Source organism: Molothrus ater, chromosome 1, assembly GCF_012460135.2.
Source record: "Molothrus ater isolate BHLD 08-10-18 breed brown headed cowbird chromosome 1, BPBGC_Mater_1.1, whole genome shotgun sequence".
Taxonomy (NCBI): Eukaryota; Metazoa; Chordata; class Aves; order Passeriformes; family Icteridae; genus Molothrus; species Molothrus ater.
In genome coordinates this window covers 124494234-124517453 of record NC_050478.2, presented here as the reverse complement: position 1 = coordinate 124517453, position 23220 = coordinate 124494234, and the positions used below count along the sequence as shown (strand labels likewise).

Sequence of the window (23220 nt, the reverse complement as noted above, 5' to 3'; positions counted from 1 at the left end):
TAACTGTTTGTGAATGTAAGATAAAGAAGAAGACTGTGTCTAGGACTCCCTGACTTCCTCCATAATTTAGCTCCCCTGGGAAGCACTGGAAGGACAGCAAGGGTTCAGCTTCAGCTCCATTCATACTGCAAAGTCAGACAGACTGGAAGAAGTGGAGCAAACAGTCATTTCTATCTTTTGTTTGTATCAAATATTGTGAGAGAAGTTATTCCTACTGCAGCTCCAATCTGGCTCACCCGAGAAGTGCTAGAAATCTTTAACCAATCTGTTGTAGAGTTGTCAACACTGGCTTCTCATTGCATTTGATAACCCAACGGGAATAAAAAACATTAGCAGCTCAGATTACTAATGGAAAGTCAGTCCTCTCTAAACCCCTTCCTGGGACTGACCTGGCCACCAGCCTAGTGAACTCTGGATTCTCATTCCCTCTGAATCCCAAAACTATTTTGGCATCTCTCCCTCCCAAATTTGGTTACACTTTTCCTCTGTCACCCTGACCAACTCTTGTAGGGCTTACATGCTGTCCTGCTCTGCTTTGAGATCTAATGGGCCATGATCTGGTAGAGTCCTGTGGAGAAGAGGCGGCATTTTGGGGCATGGAGCATCCTCCTGCAGGCAGGAAAGCAGGCCTGGGATGTTCTCTGTCTACCTGCCTAAGCCTCTCTGCCTCCTGCCACCATGCTCCCAAACCAGAGAACCCAGCTAAGTAATTCTTAAAACAGTTGTTGAACTGACAACTAAAAGCCTGATAATTGGTTAACAAGCTCTGCTTTTATATTCACCCACCTAACCTCGGGGCAAGAGGTGTCAAGTTAGCTGTACCTTACAGCAAATCCCAGAACAAACCTGGCAAAAAAGGCTGAATAGGGAGTTCAAAGAGAGGCTGGAGTGTGAGCTGTCATGAGAGTTAACAGATGTGTCTGTACAAGCCTAGCTATTCTTTATCACCACTGTTTCCTGCAAGAGATCCTTTGGTTTCCATTCTGTTATTTGTGGTGTTCATGCTAGCACATATAATCCAATTCAGTGATAACACACTTGCTGCATATGGTTTCTAAATTTGTTTCTTGTTTTGCTGCAATTAAAACATACATGGCTTTGAAAAGGTGAAGAAAGTCTCTTAGTATATACCCCAGTATGTGGCAGATAGGAATGGGACCCTTAGTAATACAATTATAATTCAGATAACTGTGAACACAGGCCACTAGGAAAGATCACAATTAGATTCAGGTGGTATTCAAATTATACAAAACATTTCAAATAATTGTAAGACTAGGAGGTATTGGAACGATTACATTTCCATGCCTTTAAGGTATAAAGAACTATGACTATGATTGAAATTCATGTTAAAATTAATGTTTAAGGTAAAACCTAGGCATAAAAGGAACTATGACTATCATTGAAATTCATGATGAAGTTCATGTTAAAATTCATATTTAAGATACAACCTAAGCATAACTTAATTATGTCAAATATAAGCTCTAAATCTGAACATTCAGCACGGGAATAAAACCAGAAAACCATTTACCTCTTTTTTTTTTTTTCTTCCACTCTCCTTTATGCAACATCAGCTTCAAAAAACTATGACTGATCCACTCAGCCAGTCAAGAAGCTAAGTACACATGAAGTGGCAGGAAAAAAGACAGAACATCTTGTGGCAGCATGTACCAGGAGTTTTGGCTGCTGTTCTGCTGAGGTGGGCTGAGTGGACATTGCAATGCAGCTGGCCAAAGCACAGGCAAAACATCTGGAAAAGACACTTTTGGAGGGGTAGGGTAATACTGCTGGAAGCCCTGATATACCAGAATTTGCCAGCAATTTTCTTGCAGATCTTGACCCAGATCTGTGGGAACCTTGAAATAATGAATGCAAACATTTGTGGTTTGTGGGTTGGGTTGAGAGAATTCAAACAACTTACAGAGTTTGACATGAAAAGTAACTTCAGTATTTCTTTAGAATGGGTACTTTATTATGTATGATTTCTTTCCTAAAAATGCTGTATGCTATATTCCAGAATAAAAAATACCATTACTTTTGAAAGGGATGAATTACCTAGGGTGAAGCTTGGCCCCATGCTGACAAAATGTGTACATTTGGCCTGTTGGCAGGTCTCAAGGACAGAATGTGCAGGGAGAAAAGTACTCAACACTGAGAAGGGAATGACTGTAATTCACTTGTAGATGGAAAAAAATATACATATGGCTCAAAAATAACATGTAAATGCAGACTTAAGACTTAGAGAGGAAGAGTTTAGGAAAAGCATGTGACAACCTTAAGTATAATTCAATCTCAGGAGGCATTAATGAATGGCATAGAAGCCTGTAGAAAATTTAAATGCTGACCACAGTAACTTCAGACAGGTTGGAAACTATTTTAATTTTTTTAAAAGCTTTTCGGGGAGGTATTTTAAAGCTTTAAGCACATAATTTAAACCAGAAATTACTTCCCTAACTGTCCCCGATAATTTTCTTCTCGACAGGGTATAGATACCACTGCTTCAATTATTGATCTTGAAAAAACCCAATTTCTTCACTTTGGGTTTTTATTTTTTCCTTCAAAAGTTCCATTTTCCCCCCATTTAGATTTTTCAGGGGGGAGAAGTGAAAGAATTTTATTTTACTGAGGCCCAAGAAATCTGACAGCCTGTCCTGCAGGTGGAGGTTGTCACAGAATCCATGAGGTTGGAAAATCCGACATATGACTGAACACCACCGTGTCAACTAAATTATAGTATCAAATGTCATCTTCAGTCTTTCCTTAAGCACCTCCAGGGACGGCGATTCCCTCCACCACCTTCCTTGGGCACCTCAGTCCCATGTCTAAACACCCTTTCTATGGAGGAATTCCTTCTGATGTCCAACCCAAACCTCCCCTGGCGTAGCTTAAGACTTTATCCTCTCGTCCTGTCACTGCTTATCTGAGGGGAAAAGCCACCCTCTACCTGGCTACAACCTCCTTTCAGGAACTTTTAGAGAACACCAAGGACCCTCCCGAGCCTCCTTTTCTCCAGGCTAAACAACTCCAGCTCCCCCAGCCACTCCTCATGGGACTTGTGCTCCAGACCCTTCTCCAGCTGTGTTGCCCTTCCCTGGACGCGCTGCAGCCCCGCAATGTCCAGTCGGGCGGCCCTGGCCCTCCCGCCGTGCGAGCACAGCCCAGGCTGGGGCCGGCCCGGCGCGCTGCTCCGCCGGCAGGGCGCTCCCGGGCCGAGGCGGGTGGGTGGCGGGGGCCGGCCTGCCCGGCAGCCCAACCCGCCCGCGGCTCCCGGCGAAGGCAGCGCGGCCCCAGCGCCCCGCGCCTGGCGGAGCCGCGGCCGGAGGGAATCCAGTCCGGGTTTTGGCGCCGGGGACCGGCGGCGGCGAGGAAGGGCGAGCGGGAGGGGACCGCGCGCTGCGCCCGACAGCCGGGCCGGGCCGGGCCGGGCGGACAGCCGGCGGAGAAGGAGAGCGCCGGGAGCAGGTGGGCGAGCGGCGGGGCGGCCACGCCGGCTGCGGGCCCGCCTGGCCGCGGTCGCGGGCCCCCATGGCCGCGGCGCGCCCGCCGCACACACCCACCGCCGCCCCCCGGTGAGCGCCGCCGCCGCCGCCCCTAGGGCACCTCGGCGGGGCCGCTGCCCGCGGCCGGGGCTGTGCGCGGCGGGAGGCGGCCGGGCCGGGCCGGCCGGGCGGAGGCACCATGCAGGCGCGGCGCTTGGCCAAGCGCTCCAGCATGGGCAGCCGGCGGCTGAGCGCGGCGGCGCCGCAGGTGGACGCGGTCCGGCCCCCCAAGCCCGAGAGCGCCTGGAGGCCGCCCCGGCGGGAGGGCTCCGCTGCGGCGCTGGAGGAAGAGGACGAAGACGAGGACGTGGTGGTTGAGGTGGAGGAGGAAGAGGAGGAGGAGGAGGGCGGCCTGGGGAGCGCCCCCCCGGCACTGGCCGGCCACGGCAAGGGCCCCCTCCGGGGGAGCCTTAAGGTGCGTCCCGGGAGGGAGCGGGGCGGGGGCGGTCGAGGGGCCCGGTCCGGCGAGCGGGGCCGGTGAGGCGGGCCGGGCCGGGCCGGCGAGCGCCGGGGGCGGCCTGGGGCCGGCGGCGGGGCTGAGAGCGGGCTGGCACCGGGAGGCTGCGGGGGACTCCCACGCCGGGCGGGCCGGCCGGCCCTCCGCAAGTCCCAGGCGAAGCGGGCGGCGGGGGCGGCTGGCTAAAAGCGGGCGGGGGGCGTGGGGAGCCAGCGGGGTCTGAAGGAGTTTGAGCACTGGGAGTGCAGAGTTGGCTGGGTGAGGCGTGCGGCTGGCCGGGGTTGCAGAAGGATGTTCAGCCCGGCCGTGTGCGCGGAGGTGTTCGCAGAACTGTGCCTGCGGGGCGGGCGAGCTGCCGGGGCCCGACAGGCATCCTGCGAACGCGGGTGGCCGTGGCCAGGAGGCCTGGGTGGGAGACCTGTGGAAAGTTTAGGAATGCAGCCCTTTTGTGCAGAGGCCCGATTCAAATCCCATCGAAGCGTGCGCGGGCAGTGCGCTGAAATCGGTGCGGTTTGGAACAACCTGATGAACACACCCACTGGCTGAGATCCCGCAGATTTAGGCTTAATGATTTTATTATGAGGCATTTTCTGTAATTATTTTTTCCTTGGGATAACCAGGGTAGTAGGATTAAGTCTATGTATAGTAGTAGTATAGAGGATTCGTGTGATAGATGTGCACTGGTTATGGAAAGTAAATGTATATGAAAGTTTAAAGGGTACCCCTTTTAATTGATTTTTATTTTTTCCAATCTAGGTAATAATTCTTATTTAATAAGAGTTCAGGATTGGATAGTTAGGAGTGCTGTATTACCACTGGGGTCTTTCCTGTATCCACAGATGAGGAGAAGAAGAAGGAAACAAATCCAAAACAAACAGTACAGAAAAGAAAATAGCAGCAGAAATGCACATTATTCCCATATTACTTCAGAGCAGTTTTGTTACAGCACTGAGAGAATCAGTGAGACTGTAGCTCTTCACTGAGTCTGTCAAATGCCATGAGTTGTGGTTATGGTGTCTGGGTCAGACCATCCATGGTACTGAGGCCTGACAGGCTGAAACAACTTTTTTGCTACAGAACCAGCACTTGACACTTGAGTGGTAGCCTTAGGATGAAGAGCACCATAATGGGCTTCTGGTCCCATCATTCTCCCCTTACTAATGAAGGTCTTAAGTGGTAGAGGAGGCTTAGAGGAGTTTCCTGCGTGTACCTAATAGGAAAAAAGAGTGAAATTCTCAAGTGGAGCACAATGAACTGAAATATAACAGGATTACATAGGTATAATCTGCATATAACATGGGAGTGTACTGTCCTCTTTGTCAACCCTCAACATGCTTTCAAGTAGCAGGACTGTTAGAGGTTGCTGGTATTTCTGCCTCACACCTAGGAGTATGCATACATACCAAAATACTGTGTTTGCATGTATTTACTTCCTGAATAGTAAAACTACTTCAGAGGTGAGATTAGTGTAGTAATGCCCGTTAGGCTACATTTAGTGTACATAATAAACTGTTGATAACCAGGTGCACATATTTACCCTCTGGAGGAATGTTTCTAACTGTCATTACCTCGGTTTCTGCTTTCTCTGTTTGTACTTTTGAGTGTTATAAACTGGGAGGGCTTAAAATTTAACATTGTAAATAAATTACCTTTGGTTTCTGTGTGTATTTCTTTAGAGATTGTGAGTGTGGGAGTTCTCAAAGCTTAATGGGAAGGCTCTTCCAAGTAATTTTAAAGCAACAGATTAAACTTCTCTGCCTTTGGCATTGTATTTGTTTTTTTTAAAAGCATTGTACATTGCTTTTAAGCCTGAAGTGACTGAATGTAAAAGTGCTTCCCAAAAGTAGCTCTGGCTATGTGGCCCTGAGTGTGTCAGAAGGTGGGTTTTCCAAGCAGGTTGTGTTTCTGTTAATGAGAGAATCAGGCATAAATTGAATACTGAGGTCCAACTGCAAGGCCCTGGGAGGGTAATAGAACTGGTGCAGTCTGGTTATGGTTTGTCAGCTGTAATTCCTTCCAAATGGGGAGGTGGCATGGAGTCAGCAGCATCTGACTCCCAGACACAGACTTCTGTATTGGGAACTGGGAGCAAAGTATATTGAAGGGGTGTCCATTCCTGAGAGATGGCATAAATTGTTGCATTGACCAATACCTTCATAATAAGAGACATCCTAACGAGCTTCAGAATTTATCTGGACTTGAAAGCAAAGTGATCTGGGTTTTGCATGGTGTGCTATCTGGATAATGCAGTTAAGAAGCATCAAACAGTGTTCTGGTGTGTATTCACATGCACACTTGATGTCTGTGCCCTTGGGTGGAATGGCACTTCAAAGCTACAGGTTTTGGGGGCTTGTGACAGTCACTTCTGTGGACTCCCTGTGATACATGGATGAAAGCATCATGGTCAGCAGTGGAATTAATATTATTAAAAGGTGCCTGAGAATTTGGTCCACTAGTCAAAATCAGCAAAGTACTGGCACTATCAGGTCTTAGAGCCATATTCTCTGCTCCAGAAAGGAGTCCACTCTGTGGCTGTGCCTTTGGTAGTCTAGTTTTGACCCTCACTCTTAAGCAAGGGGATAGAGAGGATGAAGTACTTTATAAAGATAAATATTATTTCTCCATTTTCTGAAGTCATGGGAAGAGAGAACATATATAACAAAAAAGAGAAGACTGGTGGTCGTGGGGAAGATACAAAAATTGTGTCTGTATGTTGCTGTAGCTGTGTAGCAGTCCAGGAGGAGAACACTGGAGAACGTCTTTGCTGTGCTACCATGATGGAAGAGGCACGAGTATGCTGTGTGTTGTTGGTGGGTCATGGCAGAATAGCCAGAGAGTCTTGGAGAGCCTGTAAAGCCTTGTTGAGAAGTGCTGTGTCTTCTTACTTAGTCAGAACTAGTTCATTAATCTCTATATGGAAACAAATTACACCAAGGTGCTGATTATGCAGACTCATTTTGCACATGAAACCCTTTTTGTGCAGCCCGTATTTGCTTTGGCTGCATTTGGATTTTCAGCCATTTAAAATGAGATGAAAAAGTATAAATAGTGTAATTGCTAGTAGTTTGTCTTGAAGCGTGGGTTATTTTGCAGTCCTGTTTAATTCATCTTTAGTATGCAGCCTAGTTCAGATAGCACAGCCACAGTAGTACCAGGCTGGGGTTGATGTAGTCTGTGGAAACTGTTGAGTTTGATGATGGGGAAAGGAGTTTTGAAGTAGGGTCCATCAGCAGTCTCCAATGATGACTTTATCATATACTTAGAAGAAAACCCCACTGCAAGTAGCAGAATTATGCTAATTTGTCTGTAAACCATCAGGGTGCTATGATTGAGAATGTGGGCTAGTAGTGAACATGGGCCTGTGATAACATGCCAGCATGTTGCAATGTTTTCTCTGCTGTTATGAATAGTACAGGGGTTGGTGCTTTCTTCTGTTCAGCTCAGTGGAGTTGGCAGTTTACTTCCAGCCCAGTTTCTGTTCCCAGGCTGAGAGTATGGACACAGGACATTCCTAATCCAGCTGACTGTGGATGCTGTACCTGTTCCTCACCCATGGAACTACCTGTTCCAGATACTGGCTTGTTTGTGAGCACCTCTTCGTAGTTCAGAAGGATGAGTTTCCCACAAGTGGATTTGGTCCTGCAAATACATAGGTCCCCAAATGATGGAAAATGATGTTATGAAGAGTCTGAAAACCAAAGGCCCAGAGAGCTGTGCAGTGATGGTAGGGGAATACAAAAGCCCAAGCAGTGTAAGCGAGACTTTAACTTCATGCTTACACTTTAACATTGGGCTTAGTTTCACCCACCTTGGGAAGTGAAATTTGTGACAGGTGCAAAGTAAGGGGCATGTACAAGTCTAATCCAGCGGTTTCAGAGTGGAGATGGCACACATTGGTAGGAGTTAATGAAAAATTATACCTTTGGACACAGTTTTTGTTGTTTGTTGTGTTTTGGGTTGATTTTTTCACCCTTTTTTTTTTTGTTTGTTTTTTAAAGATAAAGACATCTGTGTGATATATGGGATGCAGAAGATATATGGGATGCACATCTTTAGAGCTTGTGTGGAAGAAATCAGTTGCCTTTTAGTCGTGTTGTACAACTGTGTTGAATTCACTCTCTTCTCTTTTCCTCCTTCTTTCTAAAGCCAGTGTGAATTCATCGCTGTCATTAAATCAGACTTTCAGTTTTGCTGTTTGAATGGGCTAATACTCATTGTGCACAAAAAAGTGGGTTTTCCTGCTTGATTAGCAGGTGTTATTTAATTTAGCTTTCGTGTGTGTGTAAATGTATTTTCAGAGGCAATTTGCAAAATACAAGCTTCAAATACCAGATTTGCTTAGTGGAGGATAGACCTTGCAAGACACATTAGGAACTTGAAAAAAAATAAAATGTTCCTTTTCAGACTAATAATGATAATGTTATTTTTATAAATACTGCTAGTTATTAGAACACCAGAACTCATGTCCTGAACTTGGAGCCTGTTAGGCTAGGCTGTGTACAAACTCAGAACAAGCATGATCCTGGTCTGTCCAGTTCTACAAAGAGTAACACAAGATATGAATGGACACTGATGGACTGTGAGGAACAACTAAAGGGTGAGATGAGAGAGGCAGATAAACACCAGCAGCTTAACCATGTTTTTGTAAGTAGATAAAGTTAATTAATTTTTAAATTTCAAACTTTATTTGGCTGCTTCTTGTTCTTGAGTGAAAACCTGTCTAGTGAAGTTGGTGTGGAAAATTCATGGCTAGACTTGGGATTTTTTTTCTTTTCTTCCTTTTGAAAAGTTTTAAAAGTTTATACATAATACGGATTACTGGAGGCAGAGATGGGGAAGGTGAGAAAATAAGATAGTATTTTTTGTCCACGCTCCCCTAATAAAGAATGAATGGGACTAATTTGCTGGGGTTTTTTTAATGTAATTTTGTTGTTGTTTGGACACAAACCAAACAAAACCACTTTGCCTCTAAAAGGAATTGGATTAGAAAACTACATAAAAGTGAAGCCACTAACAGTTCTGGTCTTTATCTGCTATATACTTCTCGATCTAAATGAGGTCAGTTGAGAGTGCTCAGTTGACAGCCTTCAGGTATTCAGTATATACCAGTGGATGGAGATGTGCTGCTCAGTCTCTGTCACAGAATGTTTGAGTTGGGAGGCAACCCTTGGAGATCACCTGGCTGAACCCCCCAGCTCCAGTGGGGTCATGTAGAGCTGATTCCCAGAACTGTGTCCAGATGGGTTTTGAATATCTTCAACGAGGGAGACTCCACAGCCTGTTTTGACAACCTGTGCCATTGCTGGGTCACCCTCACAATGAAGAAGTGTTTCCTGATGTTCAGAGGGAACCTCCAGTACTTCAGTGTGTGACCATCACCTCTGGTCCTGGCACTGGGGACCACTGAGAAGAGCCTGGCTCTCTGTTCCCTCCATTCAGGTGTTTCTAGACATTTTTAAAATTCCCCTAAGCCCTCTCTTCTCCTGTCTGGAGAGTCCCAGCTCTCCTCACAGGAGATAATCCAGTCTCTTAATCGCAGAATCATAGACCAGTTTGGAATGGAAAGCACCTTAAAGATCATTTAGTTCCAAGCCTCTTGCCATGGGCAGGGATGTCACTCACTGACTAGACCAGGTTGCTCAGAGCTCCATCCAACCTGGCCTTGAACACTTCAGGGCTGGGGCATCCCCCACTTCTCTGGGCACCTGTTCCAGTGCTTCACCACTCTCTGAGTAAAGAATTACTTCCTAACAGCTACTCTAAACATGCCCTCTTTTCATTTTAAAACCATTCCTTTCTGTCCTGTCACTATCTGCCCGTATAAAAAATCCCTCTCCTTCCTTTGTACCTTGGAAGTACTGGAAGGCTGTAATGAGGTTTCTCCAAATGGTTTCTCCTTTGCTTCGCCATGATGAAATCATTCTGGTGGCCTTTTGCTGCACATTCTTTGGTGTATCCATGTCTTTCCTGTATTTGGGATCCCAGAACTGAACCTGTCATTCCAGGTGTGGCCTCTCCGGTGCCTTAGTGGAGGGGGCAGGATCACCTTCCTCCATCTGCTGTCAGTACTTTGTCTAATGCAGCGCAGAACACGGTTCAGCTTTGGTCCACAAGGACTCACTCCTGGCTTATGTTCAACTTCGTGTTCACTGGGAGCCCAGGACCTTTTCTACAAAGTTGTTTTCCAACTGGGTGGCCTCCAGCACAAACTAGTGCCTGGGGTTGTCCCTCCCCAGGATTGTCCCTCCCCGGGTCCAGGACTTCACATTTCCCCTGGTTGGTTTTCTTGAGGTTCCTGTTGGCTCATTTCTCTAACCTGTCAAGGTTTCTCTGGGTGGCAGCATGACTGTCAGGTGTATCAGCCACCCCTCCCTGTCTTGTGATCCCTTCCCAGCTAGCCTGTAGTTCCCTAGTTCTTCCTTGGAGATGGAAGTGACATTTTTTTTCATCTTAAAACTAAGTATTGAGAAAGTGCTTTTCATGGGCTGGTAATTAACATTTGTAGTGTGTCCTGTGACAAGTGCAGATGTACAGACCATCTGTGCCTTTGTTGATCCTGTGCTCTTCCAAGCTTTCTTCAGACCCAAGGTTACAGAGAAGTCTAAAAATCCTGTAAATCAGCTTTGAACCCTCAAGTCTTACTCTGTTTTTCCAGCTGCTAGATTAGAAATTCCAGTGTTACAAGAGCACTGGAGAGCTCTTACTAGACTGCGGGATAATTGGTGCCTCAAAGATGAGAGTTTGGCTGCTTGGCTGCTTGGCCAGCCAGGAGCATGCTGGTCCTTGCTGGTGCTTGCTTTGTAAATACTGTGTGGATTGAGCAATGATGCTTTTTTTTTTGTTTTAATTCCCTCAGAATGAGTCCACATTGGCTTTATAATACTTTCAAGTGATTTATTGAATTGCTTATTTCTAAAAATAGTGAGGAGCTTGACTAATACTGCAGCTTAAGGCCTGCCCAAAGACTAAAGAAGGACAATAGGTCAAAAGAGAAACTCTTAAGTGTTTTTATTTATTTACAAAAATTGTACAGGAAATAGAAGGTAAATGAAAAGAATGTTCATTAGCTCCTCTGGGAATCAGCTTTAATTTCATGAACTTGTGTTCATGTTTTTCACTGTAGCATGTTGCTGAGCAGAGCTACAGGAATTTAATGTTACCACTGCTGCTGCTGAACAATCTGTGATAGGATCACTTTCACTACTCTGGCACCTTGCCAAACTTTCCAATCTCAAATGATTATTGCAGTGACATTTGTCGTATTGTATTAAAAAGTACATGTGTGGGTAGTATTTGTTGTTTGACAACAAAACTAATGAAGACAGGAAACCGAACAACTTCTGTTGCTTGGACTCTGAATAAAAATACAGATCTTTTTATTTGTGTTTTTCAAAACATACAGAATTTAATTTCCATAAAATCCTGACCCAGCTGAAGTTGATGGAAAAGTCCTGCTAGTTTAAGCAGATTTAGGATTTCAGCCCAATTAATTGAACACAAGTATAAATCTACTAGTAGACTAAAACCATTTCATAGTGGTCCTAATAATTGTAAAAGACTGTTGTGATCACCAAACACAGACTCAGAGGGAAGGTAAAATGCCTCAGTGATCAGTCGTGGATGTGTGAAATTACATAGCTCAGTGTTTTACCATCTTTCATGCATTTTTTTACATGGTGGATAAAAGATTATTTGAACTTTAGATGGGCAGTGCTGTTAAAACAAGCAGTCAAGATTGGATGGTTACTTAAATTTTATTTTGTGCTTCAGCAGATAAGGTGACTGATTCCTACATCATACTGACATAGAGAGCAAATTGTACAATCACCTTCTATAAACTGGACTTTGTAAAGCTGGCAAGATAAACATTTGAGCCAGCCTGATCTTTTATGTATGTATGCATATCCCTTTAAAATGGTATTAAAAAAACTCTCATTGGATCCAAAATGCTTTTTACCTCATATTTCTCAGCAGTTTTCTTTCTATAATGAAGTGATGAGGAATGTGAGTACCTCCAGAGGAAACCATCAGATTTTTCTACTTTAAAATACTTTAAAGAGAACACTGTAATGCAGCCCTTGCTGCCTTTAGGTCCAGGTCAGTGGTGATCCATCAGGCCATGGACAGCCATTCACATCTGGTTTACAGAGCTGTACAGAAGAAGCGGTGAAGTGAATAAGGGTGACTTGGTGGTTGCTAAGGATTTACAGTGATATTTTGCTTCAATTTGTGTGACCAACACTGTTTGAGACAATTGTCCCTACTTTTTCAGAGCAGGAGAGAAGTGCTTGGTCTTGCAGGTGTTTCCTTCTCCATGCTGCTAGGTCCCTCTGCTGGAGCAGCAACATGGGTAGCATAGTGCACTTTGTGCCTGGGCACTGGATGCGCCACAAACTGGAGTTTGTGCAGTTTATGTTTCATCAGTTCCAAAAAGGGTAAAGTATTCCTTTCCTCCAGATGCCAGTTACTCAGGCAGCCTTGTGGTTGTGCCAGAATTCATTGTGTGCTTTTGAGGGTTACTGAAACAGTGGAAAACACGTGCAGCAGTGTCTGCAGACTCCGTGGTGTCCTTCAGTTATAGTGGATCAAGGAAGAGCTTGCCAAGCATCTTGATAGTGCAGAGGAAAAGATGGGATATCACAGCTAGCACAGGCATATGGAGGAAAGGGAAGGTTAGAAATGGAGCAAGCCTTCATCCTTTAGAAGACAGAAGCCATGTGGCAGTTGGACTGTGCTTTACTTTGGGCCTGATGGTCCTTCAGGTTCTTTGTGAAGGCTTTTCTCCCATGAGATATTATTGCATCCCTGTAGTGGTTTGATAGAGGGCTGCTTTCTGGAGCAGCTGGAGAAGGTGGCCTTTCACCTTTGCATGTTTTTACTGATGTTATTCTGTTGCTTCCAGGGGTAATGAGTTGTAACTCTGTGATACTGTTTATTGTGTAGTCAGACACAAAAATAAACTCATTTTTTTGGCACCTCTCCTAATCTGAACAGAAAAACTGCTACATGATTTTGTCTCGAGCTGAACCCAGACTTGGGAGAATCTTCTACTGGAGCAGTGGTTCTTGCTTGTTCTACTCTCCTGAGGGATGGTGCTTTCTACTTCCAGGCTCAAGATCTGTTAGAGGAGATCAGGACTTGTGCTTATTTTTTGTCTTGTAATGTCTCCTCCTGGCTTTCAGCATTAGGGATCAGCGTTGGCCCTTTCATTCACAGCACGTACTTCATTCAGAAGTTAAAACAGTTGCATACATCTGTGAACTCCCTTGGTTTTATTTCACTGAAATGCTATAATTTAAACAAACAAATGAAAAAGAGCAAAGTTCCAGGATATAAAGGCAAATGGATTGCATTTCCATACCCTTTAAAGTGATCTAAGATCTGCAGTATCTCAGCTGGCTGCTTTCAAAGTCAGACAATAACTTTTGACCTCAGAAATCTCACACCTCTGTGTCTTAATTGCAAGAGATCTTGAAAATAAAGCCAACCTGGTTTTCTTTTCACTAAAAATATCGTACTATATATCTCTGTCCAGTCAAGAGGAGGGCTTTCAAATGCAGATGTACTAATCAAGAGTTTGTTTTTTTTTCTGAGGAGCAGTGAGGCAGCATTTCCAAAACCTTCTGCTAAGTGTGGGGAGTTCCCCACTGCCTCTACAATTTGATTTTTGTGAGCTCTTACTTACTTGATCATGAATGAGATTATAGAAGTATGTAGTACTTCTTTGAGCTGCTGCCGTCCTTATTGATCCCAGATCACCAGCAGATGAAGAGAGAAACAGGTGGAGTGTCTTGTACATCTTCAGCAATGGTCTTGAAATAGTTAAAAGATATTTTATTTGCACATGAAATTCAGCTAGTAAAGGCCATATTGATATATCAGTAAGACAGTCCATACACACGGCTGTATTAAGCTACGTAAGCTGTTGTGTACAACTTTTTAATCTAGACAGAAAAACCAGGAGCAGAAAAGACAGCAGGTAGTTTACCACTGGGTTCTAGGACCCTTTTTGCATCTCTTACAAGTAAAATCACCATTTCATAGATACTCATAGGCATGCCATAAAAAATACCCTGACCTGAGGTTTCAGAACTTCAGTCAGTGCAGTGGGAGCACCTGGTTTGATGTTGCTCACTACTTGCAGCTTGCAAGTACATCTAGTAATGCAACAGAAATAAGAACAGAAAAGGTTTGTCTGAACTTCCCTGCTACCCCACATTAGCATGCTTGGTTTTTTTTCTCCTATTCCAGGGTTTTTTAAGCTTCCCCAGAGGTGACCAGCAAGACCCAAGTGTATCCTCCTCTTTTTCCCTGTTTTTCTTGGCCAGCCCAGGGCACACATTTCCAGGCCCTCATCTGTTCTCTGTGTGGCCACAGGTTGCTCTGGTGGCATTGAGCATTGCTTACTCTGCTTTCACTGCAGGAGAGGTGAGGGAAACCTGCTGCCTGGCAGGAACCCTTCCTTCCCACTTGCAGGGCCAGGCACGTAGGTCCTTGTGAGAAAAAAAATGTGATAATTGGTTTAGTTAATTTTAAATTCACTTTCTGTGCAACCAGTAATTGGGAAGGCAATTATAACTGCCCATTTGTGGCCTGCAAGTCCTGCTGAAAGTGTGGTAGAGTACCAAGCACTCAGTGGTGAGCATGCTTGGCAAAGATTGAAGCAACAGAATTCCTAAATAAAAAATTAACCTGTTTTTTGTGACTATGACCCTCCACTTTCCTCCTGCTTAAGGCTTTCCAAGGTACAGTGTATATTTTTGGATGTTTAGAGGCAGTGTGTTTCTCAGGCACTTGTTTTATTCAGGAAAAGGAAAACAGGGCTGAAATAGCTCTGCTGAGATCCTGCCACTGATGCCAAGCCTGGGGACCAATGTCCAGTTGGAGCCCAGGTAGCTGGGTTTGCAGGGTGGTCACTGCAGGTCACACTCCTGTGTGCACAGCATAGCCAGGACACAGAACACAGTCATTTCTTTGAGACTTAAACATTGCAAGCAAATTTTGAAGATGCATACTTTCAGTAATTAGAAGTACAATTTGGTAACAGTTACTGATTGGTGTCTGATAAAATTGGAAGTTATGTCCTGTACTTTTCTGTGAGGAACTTACTATGCCTGCATATGGGATGGGAAAGAAAGCTTCCACACTTCCACATCTTCAGTCATTTGTTGATGTGGTAGAGAGAAAAAGGCACAAATATCTCTGAATTGTTTTTGTTCAGACCTGAAAACGGTGTATGGGAAGGACCGTGAATTCCCAGTGTTCCTTGCTGTCTTCCCTTGTAATCTTAGTGAGACCTTTCTGTCCAGTTTTAATAACATTTACACTTCCTGTGCCAGTTAGTGCAATATTTCAGATGTCTGAAGTTGGTGGTGGTTTTATTTGGGGTACAACAGGTACCTGGCTGGGTACTGGATTTCAAATGTGGGAGTGAAAGTTTCTGTCATTCATCTGGGTAGATTCTCTATAACTCAGAAACACCTTAAACTGGTGCTGGGATATGTGGGTTTTGCAGATGAGTTATGTTTAGCCAGGTAAGTGCTGACATACACGTGAGGATAGGGGAGAGTAGAAACTTTTTGCTGACTCCAGTTCTTGCTGCATAACACTGTATTGTGAATCCAGGCAACTTAACATGCTTAGAATTATGTTTTAATACATAGAAAATATATTCTATGGATGGTTTTCTGTGTTTGGTCAAATGAAGATAGGGATTTTGTCCTAGCCTGATTGAAGATGAATAGTACATTACTGTATATTAATGTGTACTATATATTGTAAAGAACACTTACAGTGACCTTAAAATGCATTGTGTTCTATATTGTTAGAGACCAACAATTTATAAATGCTTAGAGTGATTAGATCTACATGATTTATGTGTAATGAGCAACTGCTGGTGAAGCGAGTAATTAAATGCAAAGTGTACTCGAAAATGTAATAATACATTGAAATTCAGGGCAGATTATTTCCAAGCATCATTACGCGAATCTGTCTTATCTCTTTGTGTTCCAGTATGAATAGAGATTTCTGGCAAAATGGAAATTTGATGCATTCTTTCCTTCCACTGAGGACACTGTTTTTGAATGTCAAAAATTAGAGCTTTTTAATGTAAAAACCCCCCTCTGTTACAGGACCCTGAACTGGAAATATTGTATGAAGCAATATGAGTGAACCAAAATCTTTGTCCTTCTAGGGATTTAATTTAAATATTTTTTACTTGCATTTAATTTTGGTAGCGAGTTTGGTGTTTCTCATTTTTGCTTGTTTTGTTTTGTTGTGAACTTTATTCCTGATTTCTTTCTTGTTGAGAAAAGTGGCTTATCCCTGTCCCTAGAGCATTGCCTGGCTGTTCAGGCTGGCCTGAAAAGGGCCTGGCAGTTATTGAGCTCTTGTTTTGGCTGAACATTTTAAATGTATGTCATGTTACATATACACATCTCATTCTCGTTTCCCATTAACATGCTAGGCTGAAATATATTGATTCCTTCTTTCACTTCCCCATTGAGCTGCCTATTTGTTCTGTAATGGATCAAAAATGTTGCTAAAGCCTTGTTTAATTAAAAAAAAAACCCTGGAACTTTTGTTTTCTTATCAGCTGGGAGTTTTATTGGCAGTCCCAAACACTTAGGATGATTACATCTATTTCAGAAAATGGAAAGAGGTGGTCACAAAGCCAGAATCAAAAAACTGTTGATGAAAAGCAGCAGAGTTATACAGCAGGTTGGCTGGTGCTAAGCCATCTCATAGCTAATCTGTCTAATCTGGTGTTTTTTTAATTGGTGTTTAATCTAAAGAGTTTTTTGATGGAATTAGATCAGCTGATTACATCATAAATCCGATGGAAATCAAAAATCCACATTCAAAACTGTGTCTTCTTTGTCAGCTATGTAGTGTTAGTATTGTGCATAGGCCTAGGACTCACTGTTAAAATTATTTATCTATTGACAATGCAAATAGCCAGAATTGGATCAGTGAGTTGGGTGATTGCTGGTGGGGTGGGGTTTTTTGATATGTGTTTATTAATTAGCATGTTACACCCCCACACACATACCACCACCCCTCCCACCCTGCCTCCCCCACTCTGGAAAACAGCCTAGTGTGGCTTGTGAGGGATCTTGTTCTTTTTGGAATGAAGTGATACTGGCCTTGAATCCAGTTAGAGTGGTGGTAGGTGAGGCAAAGGAAATACAGCTTTATGGATTGAGGGAGAAAAAGAAGTTTGTACAAAAATGGACCGATGACAACGGCTCAGGATTATTAAGAAATGGTGGGATTACTCTGAGCTAGATTCCCAAAATGTATTTCTACTAGTGTATTTGTTTATAGGGAGCTTTGGATGCAGTCAGCTTTTCTACAGATACTTGCCTTGTAAAATAGTTTTATTGTATTTTAGAGGTACTTCTTTGCTTTTATTGTAAAATTAGCTTTGTTATCTGTATCAAAAAAACATCATGGCACAAAATAGGCCACAGTTGGAACATTATTTACTTTACACAGTCCTCTAGGATTCAAAGTGTGTGTGGAAGGGACGTGCTCAGCTTTCTCATATGTCTTAGTCCTTCCAGATCCCAGCAGACATTATGAGGAGAAACAGAAGTTAGCCAGTGTCCCCCCAGAAGGTTAAGGGGACCTGCTGGGCTCTCACTGTTGTGCTGCCTGGCAGGGAGCTGCAAGCCTCTCTCTGCCAGGTTGTGGTTGCAGGCCTGTTCTTGGCAGGCAGATGCAGTGATAGGATCTTCTTCATCTGGTGTAAATCAGCGTAGCTTCATGGAAGGTGCTTCATCGAGTCACAGGGGTGGAAGGCAGTGCTCTCTTGGGCTGGGCAGCTGCCATGTGCAAATCAGCCCTTGAGATGTTTATAAAACTGTCTGCAAATTAGGCATGGTATGTGGTGTGGCAATTCTTTCAATGGTTTGTTGTATTTCCATCTGTCTGTGTAGTCTGTTACAAAACCTGTTAAAAATTATGTTTCTATTCCTGCTCTGCCCACCTGAATCCACAGGTTCTGCACCAAAAAATTAGGAAATTTGAAAGAATATGGGTAGGAGTCAGTTTTCACATTTGAAGATATATTTCCATACAGTTGGGTCACAATGCTAATATTCTTGGGAATTCAATACCTTCCATTGTATAGGAAACACAGACATCTTAATGTCTGTTAAATGCTAGTGAGCTATTTGTAAATAAATAACCCAAGTTTTGGAGCAGCAGTGTACCATAAGCAAGGGAAGATGATAAAGTCCAGTCAGGTTATACTCAAGGAGTGGCATAATAATCTGTCAAATCTGAGTGTCTGTGTTTCCATATAAATGTGATAGGTCTACTTATTCTAGTGTTTGCTGATCCTTTAAATAGGCAATTCAGTGCCTGAGTTGTCTTTTTGATCAATAATTTTTTGCTGTTCAAGGTAAAATGTAAGCTGAAATTTAACTGAAATTGGAGGAGACTGAGGTTTGACTGCAATGTCAGCGTCTTATAAGGATGTGCTCTTGGGTAGGGCAAAAATTGCACATAAGTTAAGGCCTAAACTACTGAAAAATTGCAGCCTGCTCATCATTTGTAAGGAATAGTGAAACATTTCTTTAAATCCCTCAGTTTGTGTTGGTGTTAAGCATGCTCATTTTGGACAGGACTTACATTGCAACACATGGCCTTGATGTGGAGTTCAGGACCAGCAATTTGGTTATGACAAAATACCACCACATAAAACGTTCTATAGTCAGGTTAAGATAGGTTTTTCAATGAAAAACTATTAATATACTGCTGAAAATAGTAACTGTGCTAATAATTTAGCTGTCACATGGATTATTAAACTTTGTCGTTTAATAATGAATCAAGCTTTAAAGTAAAACTCTTAACTTAAAAGTAAAACCCTCAATCTAAATATATATGATTGTCTTGACAACTTCGAAACAGAAATTGAAAGGCTTTCTTAATAAAGTTTTTACTTAGAAACCAAAGCACGAAATGGTTTTCAGTTTTTGCAGGATGATTTCTGAAGGAGTAATGCCACATCATACCTCAGCTCTGCCCCTGCCCCATGCTTGAACTCCAGTGGGGAAGGCTTGGATAATATGGTTGTTTTCCAAGGAGCACGGTAACAAAAGTCTCCCTTGCCCAGTAGTGATGGTGGGGGGGGGAATTGACAAAGGCAGGTGGAGGTAACTGCAGAGAGAAACAAAACTAGTTTTGTTAATTTACAGGGGGTTTATAGCTCCTGTTTCTGTGACTGAACTTCCAAGTGATGTGGTTGCCTGAGGCCAGGTTGTAAAGAACTCTGTTGAAAGTAAGCTGAAGGTTGCTAATGGCTTAAGGGTGAAAATACACAGTGAATTGCATAGAAAAACAGCCTATTATCAAGTGGCTTGTATGAATGATAATTCATCAAGTGCATGAAAAGGACAGAAATTTTACCAGTAGTTGATACTGGAGGCAATAAGATGGCAAATTTGGAGGACAAGAAAAGCTGAACCATTTGGGAATAATGTAATCATGGAATTTGAGAACAGCAGAGGATGGAGAAATGTGAAGTATTGGAAGTTAGCTGAAATAAAATGGTGTCAAAGTCTTACGTTCTCGCTGTCTGTGAGACAGGCCTAGATGGGTTTGACTAGATCTTCCACAGAATTTTTGCTGAAACGTTCTGGACTTGAGGGGTCATCCCAAGACTCAAGTGGGTAAAAGAATATTAAGGATCTATGAAAAAAAAATCAAGTTATTGATAAAATATGACAGAACAGTTAACTATCTGGAAAGATATATTGGAAATTATCTGTGTTATCTCTGAACTATGAGTGCTGGTGAAGCAGAGTTTGAAGTCAGAGGCATCCTGGTCATTAATCAGTGTTTGCCAGGAAGTGAGGAGCCTGATCATTCAGGTGACTGTGGTCCTCAGCACTCCTCACATCAATGGCTGCTTGTGTAGGTGGTTGGATTTCCAGCAAAAGACACCATACACTTCCAGACAGGGCAGGTGTCTCAAGGGGAAATGGCTTCCAGAGACATGGATGAAATAAAATAGAAAAACTGCATGTGGAGTAGGAGAAAGCTACTGGAGAAAGCCCACTCAGGAAAACTCTTGGCTTTCTTTCATGATCACCTACTTCTACAGCAGAAAAGATTCTTTACATGCAGTTGCTCTCAAGGAAAAGTTTAGAAAGAATTTAGTATTTCCAAGCATCTGTTGAAAACTGAACGTGAGGGAGAGAATCAGTCTAAGCGTTGGATTTGGTCTTCTGCTTTTTCTGGCCATTGGCTGAAGAACCTGAGCTGCTTCTGCAACCTGAGCATTTGCTCTGTGATTTTTGTCTTTCCTCACTTCCATATGCATGCATGGGACTGACTGTTAATTGTGGCATATTGACGTATGAAATGTGTTTGAACTGGATGTGGATAAATTTGATATATAAGAATAGATTATCTGGTATCACAGTAACTATTCTGCTATTTTTGGTTTTGGCTTTATATTACAGCTGTAGTCTGAGCCTGCAACCTTCTGTTGTCACTACTTAGGTCTGTAAAGAAAACTCAGCAATATATGGTACATTATATTTGCTGAAACTGAATAAAATCCTAAAATTTCATAAATAGAAGACAACAATACCTTTTTTTCTTTGGTACAGTCATGCACTTAGTCCATTAAAAGATTAATTAAAACCATCCTGATGAAAACTGACTTCAGTCAGGCATTGGAGAGTAGGAAATGAGGGAGGCTGTCCCTCTCCATGCTCTCAGCCCACACTAAGGGTTGTGGAGGGTAAGGAGGCAGCCGCTGGTGCTGCCCAGTACCTGTGACACCTCTGCCATGCACAGCAGGGGAGCTGCTCCTGCCCTGCCCAGAACCCTCCTCTGCAGCAGGCGGGGTGGGAATCCTGGCCAGGGAGGAAGGGAGGTGTGGTCGGGCAAGGGAAGACCATGCAGTAATGGAGGGGATGGAAATCAAATCTTAAGTAAAACCTTGTTTGGTGTTACATAATTTCTAGGGGCTGGATATTGGACCTAGGGTGTTTTCAGGCTTTTTTGTTACTTCAGTGCTTTACTTAAAAGTCAATTTTATTGAAAATTGAATGCAACTCAGCATTTCAGTGATTCTCAGGCACTCAGAAAAAGGCTAATTGTAAATCTAAGGTTTTTTTTAAACATCATTAAATCAGAATTCAATTTGTGTTGTTTATATGTCTTCTCCTAATTCGGCGTGATCACATGCTGACTGTTTTGTCTTCCAGGCAGATTTTCTTGGTAATGTGTCATCTGTTTGTGTGTGAAGTGTAAAGTGTCTAATTCTTTCTACTGTTTACGTTCATAGAATAATAACTCTTGTTTTGTTCTTGAAGCCCCTCAGTGGAAGCACTAGAAACAATTAAATCATCAGTCCTAAATAGTTATGCATTAATGATGTGATACACTTTACAGAATACAGCAAAATTACTGTGGCAAGTATCTTTCCTGTGAACTTAAAATTGCTTGCACCATTCTTGTAACTGCCAAGGTTTGAAATCTACAGAGATCTGTGGAGAGAGGAATATATTTTACTGCATAAATATATACACAAATACATTGATTAATTTTTTGGATGATGAAAAGGAGGAATAAGTTGGAAGAGTTGACATAGGAATTTCAGTTTATTGGTGGACATAGGAATTTCGGTTTATTGGTGTTACTATCTGAGGACAATACAGCTTGGATATCTCCAATGTGAAGATCAGCAATAATTTACAAATCTTTTAAAATCCAATTTGCCCTCTCTAGAAGGCAGCTGGATTTCTCTGAGCAAGTGCATGTGGTGTAGAAGTACCTCTGCTCGAGAAGGAGAAGCTGCCACTTTGTTGGGCCATATTTTGCTTGGTTGTTTGGGTTGGTTGGAGGGGTCACCTCACAGATAGGTGTGCCCCTGTGAAACTGTGGAAGTGTAGCTGTCCAGGGAATGGATTTCACAGGAAAATCTAGGTCCTGTGCTTTGTTTTACTTGCTGGGAAGATGGAGTGGCTTGGTTCTGATGAGTTTTCAGGGTCTTCCCTGCAGCTCTGCAATAGTTTGCTTTATAAACACCAGCACATTGTATTCCAGAGTGGGAGTATATTTGCTAAGGCACCTGTTTGCTTGGGAAGTCTTTGGCTGTGGGAAGTGGCAGACCAGAAGATCTGGGAAGTGCTGGCAAAGAGAGAACCTGGCGTTGCTCCTGGGTGTGTGTCCCTGCTCTGTGATGGCTCCTCACAGAGATCCTGCTGCCATCACTTGCTCCCCTTTGCCTTCTGGCAGTGAGTTGGATCATAGCAAATTATTTTCTGCTCCTGGAAAAACCTTTATTTACAAATACAGCTTTTAAAAAATTCAGTATGTGGCTGTAGGAAGTGCTTTAATTTGTTGGTTATGTTTAATCTGGAAAAATTCTGACTTCTTTTCCCTTCCATTTTAGGAGGAAGACAGCTAGGATTTCTTTTGCATAGCTATGCTGCACAGATGTGTGTGCATTAAAGATATGTTGTTTATAATCTGGTTTCTGACATTCTTATTCAAATACCTTTTTGATTTAACATAAAGAGGTTGATAGCTTTATCAAATGGACAAAAATTGCTTATTTTCCTGGCTAGTCATTTTGGAGAAATTAATGGCAGTTTCAGATTTTATGAAGGACAAAGAAATGGTATTCACTAATTCAAATAATTAATTAGAAGCAAATGCCTGTGGGTAGTGGGTTGTTTCCCATTTTAGGTGAATTAAAGGAAAATTTAATAATTGCTTTCAATTTTTCAGGCAGCCAACATCAAGCGTGAAATGACCTTCCATGCATTTCAACAGGAGGATGTAAAAAGTGACATCAGTCGAAAACTGCCAGACCAACAGTTTCTCCTGTTCACCACAAAGGAGGAAGATTTAAAAACAGCAGAGACCAAAAAACTTAACAGAGCTCATGAGCATGAAAAGGAAAACACTCGTTCTGTTTGTCTTCTGGAACAGAAGCGCAAGGTTGTTTCTTCAAATATTGATGTGCCTCCAGCAAGGTGAGTTTGATTTTTTGTTGTGTTTTGTTTTAAGCTTTATTCCTTTTTCTTCCCTGCCATTTTTTAATGGGACATTAGATACAAGTTTGGTAAGCAGCACTATGAGCTGCTAAGGCTAGTGTTTGTGCCCAGGCAGTCCAAAGTCCATCACAACCTTCCTATTTGAGAGCTCTGCCAGGAAATTAAAAACACCAGTAGCTGAAAATGAGAGCATCTGTAGAGTAGG

At 43.0% G+C, this 23220-nt stretch overlaps 1 protein-coding gene across 1 annotated transcript in view; it reads left to right on the top strand.

The window, feature by feature from the left end:
* The first annotated feature begins 3610 nt into the window (after positions 1–3610).
* The window catches only part of ZNF704 (zinc finger protein 704), a 99900-nt gene continuing 80290 nt past the window's right edge, over positions 3611–23220 (top strand). The window contains exons 1-2 of the mRNA XM_036397801.2: positions 3611–3951; positions 22747–22994. Coding sequence (XP_036253694.2) covers positions 3676–3951; positions 22747–22994 — 524 coding nt within the window. The 5' untranslated portion in view covers positions 3611–3675. The remainder of the gene's footprint in view (positions 3952–22746; positions 22995–23220) is intronic.